Source organism: Lolium rigidum, chromosome 7 (genome assembly GCF_022539505.1).
Source record: "Lolium rigidum isolate FL_2022 chromosome 7, APGP_CSIRO_Lrig_0.1, whole genome shotgun sequence".
NCBI lineage: Eukaryota > Viridiplantae > Streptophyta > Magnoliopsida > Poales > Poaceae > Lolium > Lolium rigidum.
Genome location: NC_061514.1, coordinates 356580488 through 356598383, shown reverse-complemented (window position 1 = coordinate 356598383; position 17896 = coordinate 356580488). Strand labels below are relative to the sequence as shown.

General features: G+C 45.4%; 3 protein-coding genes across 3 annotated transcripts; 2 read left to right on the top strand and 1 right to left on the bottom strand.

The window, feature by feature from the left end:
* Positions 1–828: 828 nt before the first annotated feature.
* On the top strand, positions 829–5232 carry LOC124670110 (cytosolic invertase 1). Its single transcript, XM_047206614.1, has 4 exons — positions 829–1397; positions 1496–1927; positions 3593–4151; positions 4548–5232. Exons 1-4 carry the CDS (start codon positions 993–995, stop codon positions 4841–4843), a joined length of 1692 nt encoding a protein of 563 aa, XP_047062570.1. The 5' UTR covers positions 829–992; the 3' UTR covers positions 4844–5232.
* A 2768-nt stretch (positions 5233–8000) lies between these two features.
* LOC124678666 (trafficking protein particle complex subunit 12-like) lies at positions 8001–9249 on the top strand. The gene has a single exon (XM_047214533.1). It carries the CDS (start codon positions 8009–8011, stop codon positions 8984–8986), a length of 978 nt encoding a protein of 325 aa, XP_047070489.1. The 5' UTR covers positions 8001–8008; the 3' UTR covers positions 8987–9249.
* A 3756-nt stretch (positions 9250–13005) lies between these two features.
* On the bottom strand, positions 13006–17426 carry LOC124678056 (protein disulfide isomerase-like 5-3). The gene is made up of 5 exons (XM_047213994.1): positions 17111–17426; positions 16568–16671; positions 16103–16473; positions 13786–14093; positions 13006–13506 (listed from the first exon to the last, which is right to left on the bottom strand). The coding sequence occupies exons 1-5, from the start codon at positions 17357–17359 to the stop codon at positions 13270–13272; spliced, it is 1269 nt and encodes a 422-aa protein (XP_047069950.1). The 5' UTR covers positions 17360–17426; the 3' UTR covers positions 13006–13269.
* Between the last annotated feature and the right edge of the window lie 470 nt (positions 17427–17896).

The window sequence follows — 17896 nt, the reverse complement described above, 5'->3', positions numbered from 1 at the left end:
TCTACCATGCGATCTGGGCATTGTCGAGGGGCCGCCAACATCAGGAGCTCCGGACGCCCACTCCTCGTCGCCCCAAGAGACAACCATCAACACTGCGATGTGCAGTCCACCTTTCGGGGCTGCCGCCCTGGCATCCGTGAACTCACGCCCGTGTCGCGAGGTCCATCGCGTGACCTGCGAGTCGGAGGACATCCTCCACCACCCAGTGGACCTAGATCTAAATAGAATTTCCTTAAGACTAATCAATGGAATGTATTTCTACTTTTCTAGGAGTAGTAACAAAACCTTTGCAGTCGATTATGCACAACGTCACCTGGCAGTGTGAGTAACGAAGTCAAGTGCTCCATGTTGGACGGTGGACGAAGGCAGTCGCAGCTGGAGGAGGCTGCGCGAAGCAGCAAGGCACCCTGTACCCAGGAGGCCGCGGCAGCACCGGAAATCGCCGGGCAGCCGATCCCCTCTCCGGTCGGCCACCACCTTGGCTCACCTTTCCTTGGCAGCCCCTCAACAACCATTCCCAGCTGAGCACTGCACTCAACCGCGGTCGCTGTTCCACGTCACCGCCGCGTCCTCCGCCTCATCCCAATCCCAATTCCCCAGCCAGCCTCACCAACCCTTCCTTCCCCACGCCCACGTGCAGCGTGCCGCCTCTGCCATCGCCCACCCACCGTCGCGTACCGCCGCGGCGGGGCCCGCGAGCGAGCTGGCCCCACTCGACATCGACAATGTCACGGGCTTATCGCGCGCGTCGCCGTCGGCCGGCGAGGCCTGCTATAAGTAGGCGCCCCTCGGCCTCCTGCTCGTTTTTTCCACGCCCGCCTCCGCGAAATCGCCCGTCTCGCCTCGAGATTCGCGCGGCCGTGTCTGGGTCCGCGCGCGCCCCTCTTGCCTTGCCTTGCCTAGCGTCCCAAGCTAGATCTCTCTGCTCGCACTCCCCTCGGGCACGCACAGATCTGGCCGGGGCGACCAGGCGGAGGCCGGCCGACGATTCCATGGAGTTCGGCGCGCCGGGCGGGATGCGGCGGTCGGCGTCGCACAACTCGCTCTCCGGCTCCGACGACTTCGACCTCACGCACCTGCTCAACAAGCCGCGGATCAACGTCGAGCGCCAGCGCTCCTTCGACGACCGCTCCCTCAGCGACGTCTCCTACTCCGGCGGCGGCCACGCCAGGGGCGGCGCCGGCGGGGGGTTCGACGGCATGTACTCGCCGGGCGGCGGGCTGCGCTCGCTCGTCGGCACGCCGGCCTCGTCCGCGCTCCACTCCTTCGAGCCGCACCCCATCGTCGGGGACGCGTGGGAGGCGCTACGACGCTCGCTCGTCTTCTTCCGCGGGCAGCCGCTCGGAACCATCGCCGCCTACGACCACGCCTCAGAGGAGGTGCTCAACTACGACCAGGTACCTCCTTCTACACACACACTGTACCGACTCCCGGATTTTATCTACTAATTAAAAAACCCAACCGATTTTTCTGAATTGCGACGATGCTTTACCAGGTGTTCGTGCGGGATTTCGTGCCCAGCGCCATGGCCTTCCTCATGAACGGCGAGCCGGAGATCGTCAAGAACTTCCTGCTCAAGACCGTGCTGCTGCAGGGCTGGGAGAAGAAGGTTGATCGCTTCAAGCTCGGGGAGGGGGCCATGCCGGCCAGCTTCAAGGTGCTACACGACGACAAGAAGGGCGTCGACACGCTGCACGCAGACTTCGGGGAGAGCGCCATTGGCCGGGTCGCGCCCGTGGACTCCGGGTTCTGGTGGATCATACTGCTGCGGGCCTACACCAAGTCCACGGGTGACCTGACGCTGGCGGAGAAGCCCGAGTGCCAGAAGGCCATGAGGCTCATACTCAGCCTCTGCCTCTCCGAGGGCTTCGACACCTTCCCCACATTGCTGTGTGCTGATGGATGCTGCATGATAGATCGCAGGATGGTGAGTTACTCATGACACTTCCAATACTCTGCTTTCATGTCTATTTTTAGACTACTCCGATTTCACTAAAGTACTACCGTACTATTTTTTCATCCTAATAGTATTACTCAATGAACTGCCACTTCTACGATTCATTCCACATGCACACCGTTACTCTAGGCCCTTTGGACTGAAGTTCACATGATTAATAACTTTTATAAAAAGTTTTGTGTCCCAATCAAAATTACTGTATGAAACATTTAACACCAACTGTGCTCAAGCAAGGTTGAGATACTCAATCATTTAATAACTGAAAGTGAGATAGACCCTCAGCAAGCAAGTACCATTCCATACAGTGCTACACACACAATTTCATGTCTTCTCGTCTAGCCTCACACAAGTTCAAACAAGTTACATGTCTTTTTCTCACAATTGAACTGGACCAACTATTGAACAAGTGGTAGCTATCTGATATGTTAGCCCAAGGTAATGATAGGTCCGTGCAATTGCCAAATCGGCAATCGAAGTTTTGTTTCCTTCACTACTAGGGAAAAATAGTGGAAGTTGTGTGAAATGTATTCCTATAAATGACAGCTTTACAATATATTTCTTAATGAGGGGGCAAATGTCATGATCAAAGTCATTTTGTCTGACACTTCCGATTAATATATTCTCTCAATTAGGGAGAAAATGTCATGATCAACGTATTTTCTTAATTAGGGAGCTTTAAATGTAGTGATCTAACATTATTGCTTAAATCATCTTAGATTTTGATGTTTTAATGATTTTTTACTTTTCTTGTACACTGTCCTGAGTCCATAACGTATGGCCAACAACATGCAGATAACTAGTAAGTACCAGTTATTTCATTCTTACTGGACTTGCAAATTTCAGTACCTGTTGTTCAGGACAGAGCGCACAGTGGACATCTTACATCATCAAATTTCTGATTGTCTTCGTTTGGTGACGTGCTAATTTTCATACCATGCCTCTGCTTTCAGATTTGCATTGCTGAGATTCCAGGGTACAGTATATTTTGGATGCATTAATCTGACACCACTTGTAGTTGAGCTAGGTTCCACTGAACGGTTCAAAATCCAATCTAAATGCCCTTATGTCTTATTTGATGTGGTCCAGTCGAATAGCCAAATCACACTATACCATGAGTCTGGACGCTCAGTATGTCCCATAGGTATCAAACTACCTAAGTCCATCACCCGCACCAGTTGATACACCTGAATCCTGTTGTTACATCGGCATGTGAACAACCAAACAAGTACTCCTGTCTATTGCCTTGTACTGCTGGATATGCAATTAAGTTGTTTTTCTTTCAACATTAGGCTGATACAACGACATACCCAGCATCATACTTGAATTCTGCAACATGTCTCCGTCTGTGATATGTAAAATCCAGAAGATTACTTTCATTCTGTAAAACGGCAGGTTATGATGATGAATAATTTAAATAGATTCATTTATTTGTTACTGACTTTTGTAATGGATCTGTAATCATTTTGTGTGATACTTATTCGATCCTTTTGCCCTCCTTGTTGCTAACTTCTGCGGATGCATGCACCCTCTATGGGTTACCCTAGATATTAATTACTTTTATCTTAATTAGATTTACTAAATTGGTTTGTATTTGAGCTTGTTTTCCATGTCTTCATTATCAATCTTTATTTGCAGGGTGTGTATGGTTACCCCATTGAAATTCAATCCCTGTTCTTCATGGCACTGAGGTGTGCTCTTTTAATGCTTAAGCATGATAATGAAGGGAAAGATTTTGTGGAGCGGATTGCAACTCGTCTTCATGCTTTAAGTTATCACATGCGGAGTTACTTTTGGCTGGATTTCCAGCAGCTAAATGATATTTATCGTTACAAGACTGAAGAATATTCTCACACAGCTGTCAACAAGTTCAATGTCATTCCAGATTCTATTCCAGACTGGCTGTTTGATTTTATGCCTTGTGAAGGTGGTTTTTTTGTTGGCAATGTCAGTCCTGCAAGGATGGACTTCCGTTGGTTTGCACTTGGAAACATGATTGCCATAGTATCATCTCTTGCCACACCTGAGCAATCTACGGCTATAATGGATCTCATTGAGGAGCGGTGGGAAGAGCTAATTGGTGAAATGCCTCTGAAGATATGCTATCCTGCCATTGAGAACCATGAGTGGCGAATAGTGACGGGGTGTGACCCAAAAAATACGAGATGGAGTTACCACAATGGAGGATCTTGGCCAGGTTTGCGCACTTTGTGTTACTTGGATCTCTCTGTAATATACGTGAAAGTTACCCTGCTTTTCTTATGTTTCCTGTATTATTTAGATTGTGAATTAAATAATAACCATGAAACACTATTTTTTACTACCTCTGTTTGGAAATTTAGAGGTAATAGCATAGAGGAGGGTAGAATAATGCTTGGTATGTCAGCAAAATGATTTCCACCTCATACGTTTTTCACGAGTCCCACTCTGTTGGCAAAAACAAGATCTGTATTAACTCCTTTTGTCCTCTTTGTGTTTGGTGTTTTAATTATCTGGTCTTTCTAGTAGAAACCTGAAGCATGACATATTTGTTCAACCTTTATCAACTATCGCATGCGCTTTTTTTTCATGCATCAAACATTTCTTACTGCAGTACTTCTCTGGCTGCTGACGGCAGCAAGCATCAAAACTGGACGGCCGCAAATTGCAAGAAGAGCAATCGACCTAGCTGAGAGGAGGCTTTTGAAGGATGGCTGGCCTGAGTATTATGATGGGAAGCTCGGAAAATATGTTGGCAAGCAGGCACGGAAATTTCAAACTTGGTCTATTGCCGGGTATTTGGTCGCTAAGATGCTACTTGAGGACCCTTCACATCTTGGAATGATAGCCCTGGAGGAAGACAAGGCTATGAAGCCAGTTTTGAGAAGGTCCGCCTCATGGACAAACTAAGATATCGACGAAAACTCTTAGGGGAGCAAAGTCTGGATTGAAAACACGAATTCTTTGGGCAGCACTTCTCTCTGCTCATCCTTTCTTTGACTTTCCTAACGGAAAGGTTTGTTTTCCTCTGGATTGTACAATATCTCAGCTCATTTCTTGAGTTGGAAAAGAAGCAATTGTGGAAATGGGCATTTTGTTTTGTTTTTCCCTTTCAATCCCGTGTTGTAAGAAGATACTTCCGATTCTTGATTGGGTCATCCTGAAGTTATGGGATCCTTTTGGTTGGACTCAAACTTTGTTGTACGAGTTGACTATAGAGATGAGTAGGCTGATTCCAGCTCCCTGTGATGAAAAGATGTGCTACTCTAACGAATAAAGGTTCCATTTTCTGCAGTGCATATCAATTGGTTCATTGTGCTGCCTATGATTTATTTTCTTGTAAATACACATTGAAGGCAAGTCATACTAAGTGTGCGTCGTATGCTCTACTTTCTTGTAAGTTAGAATTGTGTTTTCTTCAAAGGTAAAAATATGTCAACCGCTTTCTTGTAAATCCTTTGTGGGATTTTTAAGACTTTCCTCACAATGCATGTGGTTACCAATATGTCTTTGTATTTGACTTCAAAACGATGATCTGTAATAACTGAGGTTGGGTGCGGGGTGCCCCAAACAATTATTTTTGCCTTTTTCAGATTGCTAGTAATAATCATGCTACCATTACCAAGGTCTTGTGTGCATCTCCTCCAAATGTTATCTTGAGAAAGGTTACAGTTGCTCCACGATCAATAGCAGGGAACACTGTTGGATCTGTTCAACTCGCGTAACATGCGAAGATGTATCCTTTACCAAAATGAAAATATCTCAGTTAATTGTCTACACCTTTGCTTTAATTCATAGCAACACTCGCATGAATAATAAGAAGCTGCGGAAGGTAAAAGTTTCCCTTAAGGTTAAGTTTTGGCTGACCCCTTTTTTGCCCTATCTCTTCATCATTGTGGCTGACATGCTCCAGCGTCTAATCCTTCAGGCCTGGTTCGACAGATCCCTGGCCCACCCTCTTTCCCCGGACACTCCCTACACCGTCTTCCAATACGCGGATAATACCCTGATCCTATGTAAGGCAACACCCGCTGCCGCCGCCTGCCTCAATCAGGTGCTCGAGGATTTTGCGTCCGCCACTAACCTCGCTATAAACTTCCACAAATTATGCTTACATAAACTCCACCAAACTAACCCTCTGCCTGGGAAGAAATGGTTCTTTCCGCATTCAGGTCGTGACTTGGGGGAATACTCGACGTCCCCATCTTTTTTGGAGAAGATCGTTGAAGAATGCCTCCCCCTCTATCGCGCCATCACTAGTATGCAGGTCGTGGACGACAGCTCCACGTCCTTCTGGCTGAACAAGTGGCTACCTGGCGCACCACTCGCTGAGCGCTACCCCGCCCTCTTCTACCACTACACCCGCCGACACGCCACAGTCGCCTCCGTGGTCGCTCTGGGCCTTGACTTGCAGGCTTGCCTCACCTCTGAGGCCGGGCTCCTCTTGGTCCGCCGGTTCCTCGACAACACCTCTCTTGGACCCGACCATGATAGGCGCTCCATCGAATCTCCCTCGACGCCCCGTTTCTTGTCACACGAGGCCTACCGCATGCTTTCGCCGCCACATCCGCGGGATGCTTTGGCATGCGTGGCTTGGTCTCTGCGGCTCCCCTCGAAGCTGAAGATCTTTGCGTACCTCGCCAACATCAACCGCCTGAGTACGAGAGCCAACCTCTTCTACAAGAACTGCGCCCCTCTGATGTTTGTGCTGCTTGCTCCGCCATGGAAACTAGCCGACACCTGTTCTTCGGCTGCCTCCTGGCTGAGGAGGTGTGGTCCAAGTTGGATGTCCCAATCCCTGCTGGACGGTTCTCCGTTTGTGATCTTTAGGCCCCTCCCTCCGTAGCTGTCGCCGCCTGGCACATAGGGGTCGTTGCATTCTTTGGTCCATCTGGAAATCCCGCAATGATCTTGTGTTCAACGGCAAGACCTCTACCTCGAGCTTCAAACTCAGGCATGTGTGTGATGACCTTGCTCCCTAGCGATGGCGCCTCCCTAATGCTACCAGAGCGGATGTGGATGCTCTTCGGTCCTACATTATTGCTAGAGCTGTTTGATGTGGTGTCTCTGTCCCTACCCCAGTTGTACCTCTCATACCATGTACATATAGACCGGCTTTTGGCCTCTTCGAGTAATAATAACAAGCGGTGGGGTTTTTCACCCCCCCCCCCGCTGCTATCCTCGAAAAGAAGGTTAAGTTTTTATTTACTATCGAGTGGTATTCGTAAAAAAATAGAGTTTGTCTATGTCTAAATGGATTGAGATTTCTTTAAAAAATGCAACTGTTCAAAAAAAATACAACTCAATTTAGTTGCACTTTTCAGGTATTTTTTTATAATTGCACTTATAAAGCATATTTTTGGTCGATTGAGACTTAATAAATTCTCAATCAGACCGAGACATTGCAAATCCGATTAAATAAACCATACAGAAAACGAATCTTGAAATCTAAAAAAAACAAAACAAAAAATCTTCAACGCACGACCCGTAAAGCTAAAAAGTAGCAGGCCGACGACCACAAAGTTACACTCACACGTAGCCCGGAGCCTTCTCCGAACAAGAGATTTTCAGCCCACTCGATCGATCTTCTTTAGAAAAAAACCTCAAAAAGAAAGAAGCGTGTTTCGGACAGAGATTTGGTGCACATGGGCACCAGTGATCTCGTTTTTAAAAAAAAATTAAAAATCATATTTTTGAGTTTTAAAAAATTCTGGAAAAAAATCCATACATAGTCAACGATGTATCCCACAAACGTGCAAAAAATCAATTTCAAATACTTAATATTTTGAGCTACACAAAAATGACAAAATTGTAGATCTGAGTAGTCATTTTCAAATCTCAAAAACATATCAGATTTTGTCATTTTTTTCTAGCTCAAAATAAAAAGAATTTCGGATTGGGATTTTGCATGATTGTGGGATGTATCAATGACATTCTTCATAATTATTTTCATGATTTTTATAACTTGTAAAAATATTTTTAATTTTTTTTAACACAGCGAGAGCACTGGAGCTCGGGAGCTAAAAGCACTTTTTGGTCTCTCTTCCACCTCCGTCCCGAGATCTCGATCCCACCATGTCCGCGACTTCCGCCCCGGGCTCTCTTCAGTCTCCGGCGACCGCCTCCGCCGCCGCTGCGCCCGACCTCTCCATCCCCTATGAACTAGCCACCCGCGGGCAGTGGCAAGCACTGCTGGCCCACCTCGCCCACCCCGCCCACGCTCTCCACCCGCACCACCGCCTCCTCCTATCCGCGCTCTCCGCGCTCTCCCTCGCCAAGCTCCGCCGCTTCCCCGACGCCGCCGCCCTCCTTGCCTCACTCCACCCCGACCCCAACTGCCCGCCGCCGCCCTTCCTCCTCCGCCTTCTCCACGCTCTCCTCCCGCTCTTCTTCCCCGACCGCCCCCTCGCGCTCGACCGCCTCTACACCCTCCTCTCATCCGTCCGCGCCCGCCCCGACGCCCAGCACCCCGAGTGGCGCCGCCGCGACGCCCTCGTCGCGTCCATCCTCGCCTCCGATCACCTCGCCCACCGCGAGTTCGACGTCGCTCTCGCCCTCGTCGCCGAACTGGCCGCCCGCGAGCCAGACAACCCGGTCCTGCTCTCGCGCCTCGCGTATGCCCACCTCCAGATCGGCAACCTCGCCGCTGCCTCCGCCGTCTTCAGACATGTGGAATCCGTCGTGGCCGACGACTCCTCTCACGCCAACCTCCTGGCTCGCAACCGCGCGCTCGAGTGCATCGTGGCTAAGGACTACGCCGCTGCGGTGCGGGAGTACGAGCGCTGCATCGAGGCTGACCCTGCCGACGCCATCGCCGTGAACAATAAGGCGCTGTGCCTCATGTACTCGCGGGACCTCGGCGATGCCATCAAGGTGCTCGAGGGTGCGCTAGAGAGGATGCCCACGGCGGCGCTCAATGAGACGGTGGTGGTCAACTTGTGCAGCATGTATGAGCTTGCCTACGTCAACCACGGCGACGTCAAGCGAACCCTCACTGATTGGATCACCAGGGTGGCACCAGATGACTTCGACAAGTCCTGCACACGCATGTAGGAGGTACTGGAAATTCAGCATTGAATTATTTCACCCTGCTCCTAGGATGTCTTCTGTGGGAGAGACATTGTGCTGCTATAGTTGGTCCACACACTGGATTTGACTGTTCATGTTTCCATGATTTTATTTTTAGTATTTTTCTTTGATCCAGTGAAATTTATGCAGTTGAGTAACTTGCTCAACTTGAATGTACAATGTGGTTTACAAATATGGCGAATTTCTAGAATTGTACTGTGCTGTTTGAAATGCAATGATAATACATACTTGAGTATTTTATAAGGATTTAAGATGTGCTGCTAGATTGAAGTTTGACATGCAATGATCATACATCTTTGGTATTTGATGATAAATTTGTTGTGGTCGTCATCCATATTGGAAGCAATTCAACAGTGTACTTATTGAAGTTTTTACCTCTGCAGCATGATATATTTTTGTGATTAATGCAAATATTAAAGAATGTCTTGATAATAACCGTAAGATGGCAGCTAAGTGATATGAATATTGTCGTCAATAGAATGTTCTGGGCTGGTAAAATATACATTTTCCCCCAATGGGGCTAACGATTTCTCACACTGCCATCCTCACAATGCAATGGCACAGAATATGAAGAGGGAATATATTGTGCCTATTTTAGCTAATAACTAGTATTAAGGGTATCATGGATAATGTTACTTAATATCTGGACATACTTTCTAGTTTGCAGTTTGATCCAGCATGGTAGCACATATTATAACGACACTTCTATCAGGTTTTTTGCCCATTAAGAATATCTCTTATTACCATTGTGTAGATATTGTTATCAATAAAACCTTAGATTTCCATTTGATGCCTCCTTTAATAATTATTCTGTGCCAAGATTTTTTGTGTGATTAATGCGAAGATTAAAGTATGTCATAATCGAAGCCTCCTTCCGTTTGGGTTCGTAAGTCCTAAATTTTGAGTCTAATTTTGACCCCATATTGGACTAAGAAAAAATATAAGTTATTTTTTTTTCGAAGGACCTTAGGCCGAACTTCATTAAGGTAGAAGAGAAAGATTTTTACAAGAGACCACAGCGTGGCAAATGACAGAAAAATAGCTATATGACATAAAAAGCATATCATTTGATTTGTATTCGAAAGAATTTTTCAACCTTGTAATGTTCTATGCTAAAAAAAAGGTACAATGTGTCAAGCTCCATGAACTAGCCAATGCAACCAAAAGTACTAACTGGTGGAAATGGCTAGGCAATTCACATATACACTTCAACACAATGTTCATGACATATAACTCATATTTTGTCAATAAAAATCATGGTCAAAGTTGGTTCAAAATTTGAGGAGGACTTGCAAACCTAAATAGAGGGAGTATGTGATATATAAGCCAATAGAAATCAATATAATGGTCTGGCTAACAATTTTACCCTGCTATGTCCACAGTGCAATGGTGGAATACAAACAGGGGATATATTGTGGAGTTTTAATTAGTATTTAGTATTATTTAGAGTGGTGATTGATACTAGCGTATATTTAACTTATCTGGACATACTTATTAGAAAATGATCTCTTAGTACCTTGAATTGTGTAGATATTGTTATCAATTAAATTAAACTTCAGATTACCATTGCAGACTCCTTTAGTAATTGTTCGAGTTGCCATAAGAAAGAAGTACACAAACCGGAAATTCAATTCGGCTCCCGGGTGCGCATGCTCCCTCTACCAAAAAATCATATTTTGAAATGTTGAAAAATTTGGACAAAAAATTCTACATGTACATCTCCATAATATATGAATGTTTGTCAAGTTTCACGAAAAACCAATATTTTTTGTGATCTATGTAAAAAGGAGAAAGTTTATCTTGTGAAAAGCATTATTTTTAGCACTGAATTTTGTCTTTTTTACACACGTCACATGATAAGTCGATTTTTTATGAAACGACTTTGTAAGCGCGTAGCACGTAAAGATGTACGTGCGGATTTTTTTGTTTCAATTTTTTTGAAATTTAAAACATGTGTAATATGCATTTCAAAATATAGGGAGCATATGCACCCATGTTCCAAAACACCACTCCCTACACAAACACAATACATAATATTATTAGATTAAGGTACTTGAAGCACTAATTTACCTTGCGTGGTTGCACTAGCATCCTTTCACAAAGGTGGTGAGCACCTCCAATCCTTCGTTCTATTTAATAGTTGGTTACTTCACTTATTCCCTGGTGCCAAAAGCAATGCACTAAGTTCCACTCTATGGATAACAAAGGAGATCGGTATATGCCAAAACTGATGCAAGAAGTTCCACACTTCATGGAGATCAGTATGAGAATGTGTCAGCGGCATAGTAGAGCTCTCAGTTATGTGACTGTCAGTCGGAGTGTTGGTAGTGTCAAACTACACTTGCTCCAAGACATGACGCTGTGATGTTTGTGTTAAGACCCTTGCACATTGTCTGTAGATACCTCTTTGCTCTTTGCCCAAATGAGTGTCCTAGGATAGGAGATCCGTCCAGATATTAGTTGCCACCTTAAAGAAGATCAGTAAGCTGGAAGATTCTGCATCATCCATGTAAGTGAACAGAAGACCTCTTGCTTTTACAGTCTCCCCCCCTCTAGCTAATAACATCCAAATACATTCCGGATCAAAGTACATCCTATGTGCATGTTTCCTTTGGTTGCAGCTACTTCATCTGTGCAGACCTGCTTAATGTGGTTAAAGGGTGACGATTGTGGAGGGTAAAGATGTGATGGTGGATACTGGCGGGCTGGTAGCGTAATGCTTACCATGTTCTGATCCTGGAATCATGAAAGATGACTAGGGAGGGATGTTGTGGATTGAGATGTGGATGCTGCTCAAGTATCCCCATGCTTTGTGTAGGCGCTGGTATTTTCAGCAAGGGGAAGGGACTTCAATTGAACGCATGCATTCATTTTTCCTATGCATCAGGTCTGACTTCCTTAGCTTTGTACACGCAGGCCTTCCCATCTATTTTGCGTTTCTCTAGCTTCCACGGTTCCATGTATATCATATATTGATGAACCTTTTGAAACATCAAATTTGTTTGTCATGGATGAATGTATGTCGATGGTTTGCAATGTAAATGTAATATGAATCAGATGAATGTGAATGTGATGCAACATAAACATGCAATCTTTAAAACTCCAGATCACCTGCAAGGGATATGCTACAGAACATCTCAAATAATATGTGGAGCCGGTTCTAGGAACAAACCGACCCCAGTTTTGTCTTGCTAGACTCAGTTCTTCGCTAGTGCTGAAATATCGTGTTTGGACTTCTGATCGACGGGCTAGGCATGGCTTATAGGATAACCATTCACGCTACTATCTATGCCTGTAGGAGGAAGATAATGTTGACCACCTACTAGGCTACTACTTCAATGGGTCTATGCCAGGGAGACTTGGATTCGTTGCTTCCAAAATCTCTTCCCAGGTGCCCCGGTTCCTACTACTCAGGATGACCCTGGTGGCTGGTTGCTTGATGCTCGTGGGCTCGTGGCACGGTGCCAGGACCTGGACCGCAGAGGCTTTGACTTATACTCATCGGCTGGAGCATCTGGAAAAAAAATAAACGCTCTGTGTCTTCGGCAATGTCAACCAGGACATCCATGAATGGCAGATGGCTGGAGCGGTGGGGTGCAATAGTCTAGACAATAGTTAGCCTTTCCAGTGGGGTACCTATCGCCTGTGATATGTTCAATCTTCTTGTAAAAAGAGCTTGCTGACTTCTATAAAACTAAGGTATGTCTTGGCAGTCGGCATACTCTTGAAAAAAGACTCAGTTCTGTAGTGTTGACTGAGGTGCGCAGCTCCGGTGTCGGTTCTGAGCCGATTTTAGAACCATTTCCAAATAATTATAAGTATCAGCTTCAGATTGCTAGAGGCAGTAACAACTGTTGATGGAACCCTCCAATAAACCCCTACGTTGTACTATCGACGATGTATGTCATAGCCATCATCCTAATCAGTTAAGCAGACAATGCATTTGTATGTATATGTTGATTATAATCTCTAGCCTTTTCCTATAATTCGAAAATCATCAAAGCAGATAGCTGCTCAAGTTATTAAATCAATAAGTTTACATGAAAATGAAAATAGCTAGTCAATGAAGTTAGTAACTGGCAGGTCGGACAAGGGGAGATCAAAACCAAGCCTTCCGAAGGCATGTCAAACGAAAAATCAGAAACTTATCCGCCATCTTTAAGTTACCCTCTCTAGAACATGCTTCTATTCTCATGCTTCAGGAATTCCTTGTAAGTTTAATTCTGGTGCAGAAAACTACTACACATTCATTCTTGATGGGCTCGTGTTGGTTGTCGATCTTCCTCGCCTTGCCCAGCGAAGAACATCAGGGCAATAAGAACAACAACCAAGAAAAGGAGGATGTACAACGGATTCACGCCGAGCAGTGTCGGGGTACGTCCGCCCACTGACTTCTTTGCTGTTCTTCCAGCTCTATATCCCTCGAGGAAACGACTGATTTGGGATCCATGGTCGCCTTCTTGCAGATTCTCTGAACCCTCAACCTGCAACAGTAATCATTTCAATCAATTGCATAGCATAACTAAACAGTCAGTATTTGAGGTTGTGGTGTAAGATACTAAGGAAACAGATATGAATGGATCAGTTTTAGCCTAAATCTGATGGCAACGGCAAACATTAGGTTGCACATAACAGTTGTATATCAGTATACACGCACAAACTTTTAGCTGTGAAAGAAATCATCCCTTTGATTTTTTTTTGCCAAAAAGGCACCATATATTATCCGAAACAAACTAACAGGGCAACAAAAATGCCATACTTACCACTTCATACTCCTCATCTTTGTCCCAGACTATCATTTTTGGCAGCTGTGAGGTCTTAGAATCATGGAAAGGCTCGGTGAATTCCTCCCATTGCTTGACTCCCACATATCCAAACACTAGATCATGGTTTGCATTGGCTGCAGACCTCAAAACTTTTATCAACTGCATGGAAGTTTCATCGAATTCATCCTCAAGAACTGTAAGAACAACTTTCCTATCATCATCTTTTAACATCTTAAGAGTCTCTGCATTGATGGGCACAGTTATAGGCAGTAGAGATTGTCGTATAAAATCGTCCAAGAAGGTTCCTGCATCCACAACAGTTATATTGTAATGGACCATCAATCTGGGAAAGACATGCATTACAAAGCAGATCGTTCATGTTTTGGTAAACTAGGTGAATTACATACATAGTTCTATCGCTAGAAAGTCGAGAAGCAAAGTTGGTGGATATGCCGAAAGGAATATGTCTTATGCTGCTAAAGAAACACTCAGAAAATCTGTTCTACAAGCACAAGCAACATATAGCATGAGTTGTTTTCAGCTCTCTAAGAACTTGCAAGACAATTATTTCAATTTGGGCAAAGTTCTGGTGGAGTGGTTATTTGGACAAGCGATCGATGCATTGGTTGGCTTGGGAAAACTTTCGGTTAATAAATCCCAAGGTGGCATGGGTTTTAGGGATTTGGAAGCCTTTAATATTGCTCTCTTAGGAAAGCAAGCATGGAGAACGATGATGTACCCAAACTCTTTATGTGCGGATAGAAGCTTTCTGGAGGCAACTGTGCCGAGAGCTGCATCTAAAACGTGGCGCGCAATTTTAGCAGGGAGAGAAGCTCTTAACTTAGGCTTGATCCAAAGAATTGGATCAGGTGAGACTGTGCCTATTTGGGATGATAGTTGGATACCTGATTCCTTTAATATGAAGCCCATGGGGTGACAGCATGACACTACAGTCATGACAGTTAATGAACTAATCACTAGTGATCACCAATGGAATTGCCTTTGATTCGAGGTCTGTTTTTTTGCTCCTGATGCCGAAGCAATATTGAAGATTCCATTAAGGCAAGGAGGAGGAGAGGATTGGCTAGCATGGTGAAAAGAGAACTCTGGTTCTTATTCAGTTTGTTTGGCCTATAGAGCACTGATTCTAAATGGCCAGCAGCAACTACAGGCTCAGAATGAGATTTCTGAATCATCAGCTGTGCAAAGTGGAGATCTATGGAAGAAACTTTGGAAGCTTGGAGTGGTACCTAAAGTGCATGTATTTTGGTGGAGGGTTCTTGTGGAATCCTTCCCGATTACGGGACCCTGTCACGGCGGCATGTCATGGTAAACAGCACTTATGGGATCTGCAAAGCAAAGTCGGAAACACTAATGCATGCACTTACTGATAGCAGTCATGCAAGTGTGTTCCGGGAGGCAGCCAGGACAGTACTCCTGGTGAAACTGCCAAGATTACAACCGGATACCTGGGCAGTGGGATATCCTGTGTGAGCAATTTTTTACTGTAAGGGAAAGGTCTATGATAATCACTACCATATACCAAATCCGGACATCTAGAAATAATGACACTAATAATGAAAATGGTTTTGATCCATCAAAAACCATGGAGTTCATGAGGGAAACTCCTCTCTCCCTGGAATTGCCTCGAGACCAACTAAAGTGAAGCGTCCCAGACCAGCTTGCAAATGGCAGGAGGCGCCAGGTGATGTGATCAAAATTAATTCGGATGTTGCAATTCAGGTTTCTTCGGGTATTGCTGGAACCAGAATAATTGCACGTGGACGAAGTTCTTTCCAAGGAGCTTCGTGCAAAACATATGAAGGTGTGCGAGATCCTCTACCCATTGAAGCTTTGGCATTGGGTGATGCGGTTCTGTATGCGGTTTCAAGAGGTATTGAGAGGGTAGTGTTTGAAGTGGATTACGCATTGTTGGTTAGACATTGGCAGGATAGAACCATATAGACTGATCTTTGATTGGTCCTATATTAGAAGAGATCAGCGAGCATAGTACTGTTTTTCAGTCTTTTAGTATTGCTCACGTCCGTTGCGAGGCTAATATGGCAGCTTACTGTTGCGCAAAATTTGTGCATATAGAGGCCGAGTCAATGTCATGGGATGCCGAGCATCCAGATTTCTTAGAGCACAGCCTACTGGCTGATTGTAATTCAGATATCAATCTTTGAATAAAGCTCGCAAGTTAAAAAAAGTAATTCGAGGAACAGCAATCAATAGGAACAGAATGACGAATCCAGGATTTCACTCCATAACACATGTACCAAGAAATGTAAATAAATTAATTATCCAAGCATACCTTCAAAGGGACCATAGAAAACACTTTGCTCGTTATACTTTGTGTTGAGCGAAACCAATGCTGGAATCTTGTCAAAATCATATACGGCCATCATATCCTCAGAGAAATCTTTTGCTATGGAAAACCATGCCTTCTTCTTGTATCTCGCTCCATACTCAGCAATTGATGACTCATCCACCCCAAATCCAATAAATAATGGAAAATCTGCACCGGCTTCCTGAACAAAACTTTTGATTGCTGAGTCGGACTCGAGAACAGAAACATGAGGTGCGACAAGCTTCTTCAGGCTCTCAATGAGCAGACCGGCCTTTCTTGAACCAGTGTACTCCGTGGGGACTCCATGGTCAAAAAGCATCAGTGTAGGGAAGCCACTGCATCCAGGAAAACAAACAAACTTGTCATTCATAAAACACACTCCCAATTGGTTTAACCAAATTAGTGGAGATATTCGAAGAGGTTGCTTACTCTACTCCGTATTTGGACCCAAGCTTCTTGTACTTCTCTGCATTCACTTTTGCGACTACGATTGGCGGGCTCAGCGCAGCAAGCACTGGAGCAGCTTCATCCAACTGTGAATGTGCAACACAAGAGATGGCTTATCAGTTCACATAAGGCAGGCCACGCGGGTACGGGAATAACAGAAAATTCATGTTACAAGCAGTAAGTGGTTGAGCGAGTGGATCTTAGACGCGCAAGTGCCAATTTCGTTTTCGTTCTACAATTCAATCAAATCAATGCAATCAATGCCTTTAAACGATCACCACCACTAAGCATCATTGCGGGCCCGTTCGGTTAATCTACCTCCGCTGGGATCCCGGCAAAATTTCCTTCGATCCCAATTGGTCGGCATCTCTCTTTCCCAGTCCGCACTTCGCACTACCCTACTACGTTAACCCAATCCCATTTCTCCTTGCAGACTCTTCGGATTACGAGGTTTCTAGCGAACAGCGGCGGCGGTGGATCGCGCGCAACGGAAAGAAAAGGGCGGGGGATAGGCCGATAGGGTACCTGCGGGGCGAGGCGTTTGCAGTGGCCGCACCAGGGGGCGTGGAAGTCCACGAAGAGGTAATCAACGGCGGCCACCGCTGCCTCAAAGTTGCCTTCGTCCAGCTCCACCACGCTCCCGTCCCCGGGGATCTGGAAGATCGCCGGCTCCCCTCCGCCGCTGGCCAAGCAGCACGGCAGCACTAGAGTGAGAGCAATGAGAGGAAGCAGCCGTCGTAGCTGCTGCGGTTTGTCCACCGCCACCGGCGCCATGAGTTAGCTCGATTCGATCTCGAGCTTTGCTGGCAGTGATGTTCTGGTTTGGACTTTGGACCGTACCCAGTGCCCGTATACGGACGTCAGCATCTCTATTTAGATGATGCAGTTCTAAAATAATATCTCTCATACATACAACACTTTGAGAAAGAAAAACGACTCCAACAACTAACAACTTGTTGTCGATATAAAAAGTCCATATAAAAAGGAAAGTGCTGGACGCTCCCCGAGGGATCTGATTCCCCAGCCCCGGTCTGATACGTTTTCAAATTTTGATGCTCAATGCTTGTTTTACACCAATTTATATACGTTTTGCTTATGCTTCGTTGCACTTTTATACATTTTTCGGCACTAACCTATTAACAAGATGCCACAGTGCCAGTTTCCAGTTTTCTGCTGTTTTTGTATTTCAAAAAAATTGTACAAGAAATATTCTCGAAATTGAACGAAACAAAAACCGAAGTTAATATTTTACTGTAACGAAGACAAAGTCCGGGGGGCGGGGGGGGTCGAAGAAGAGGCGCAGGGCGGTCA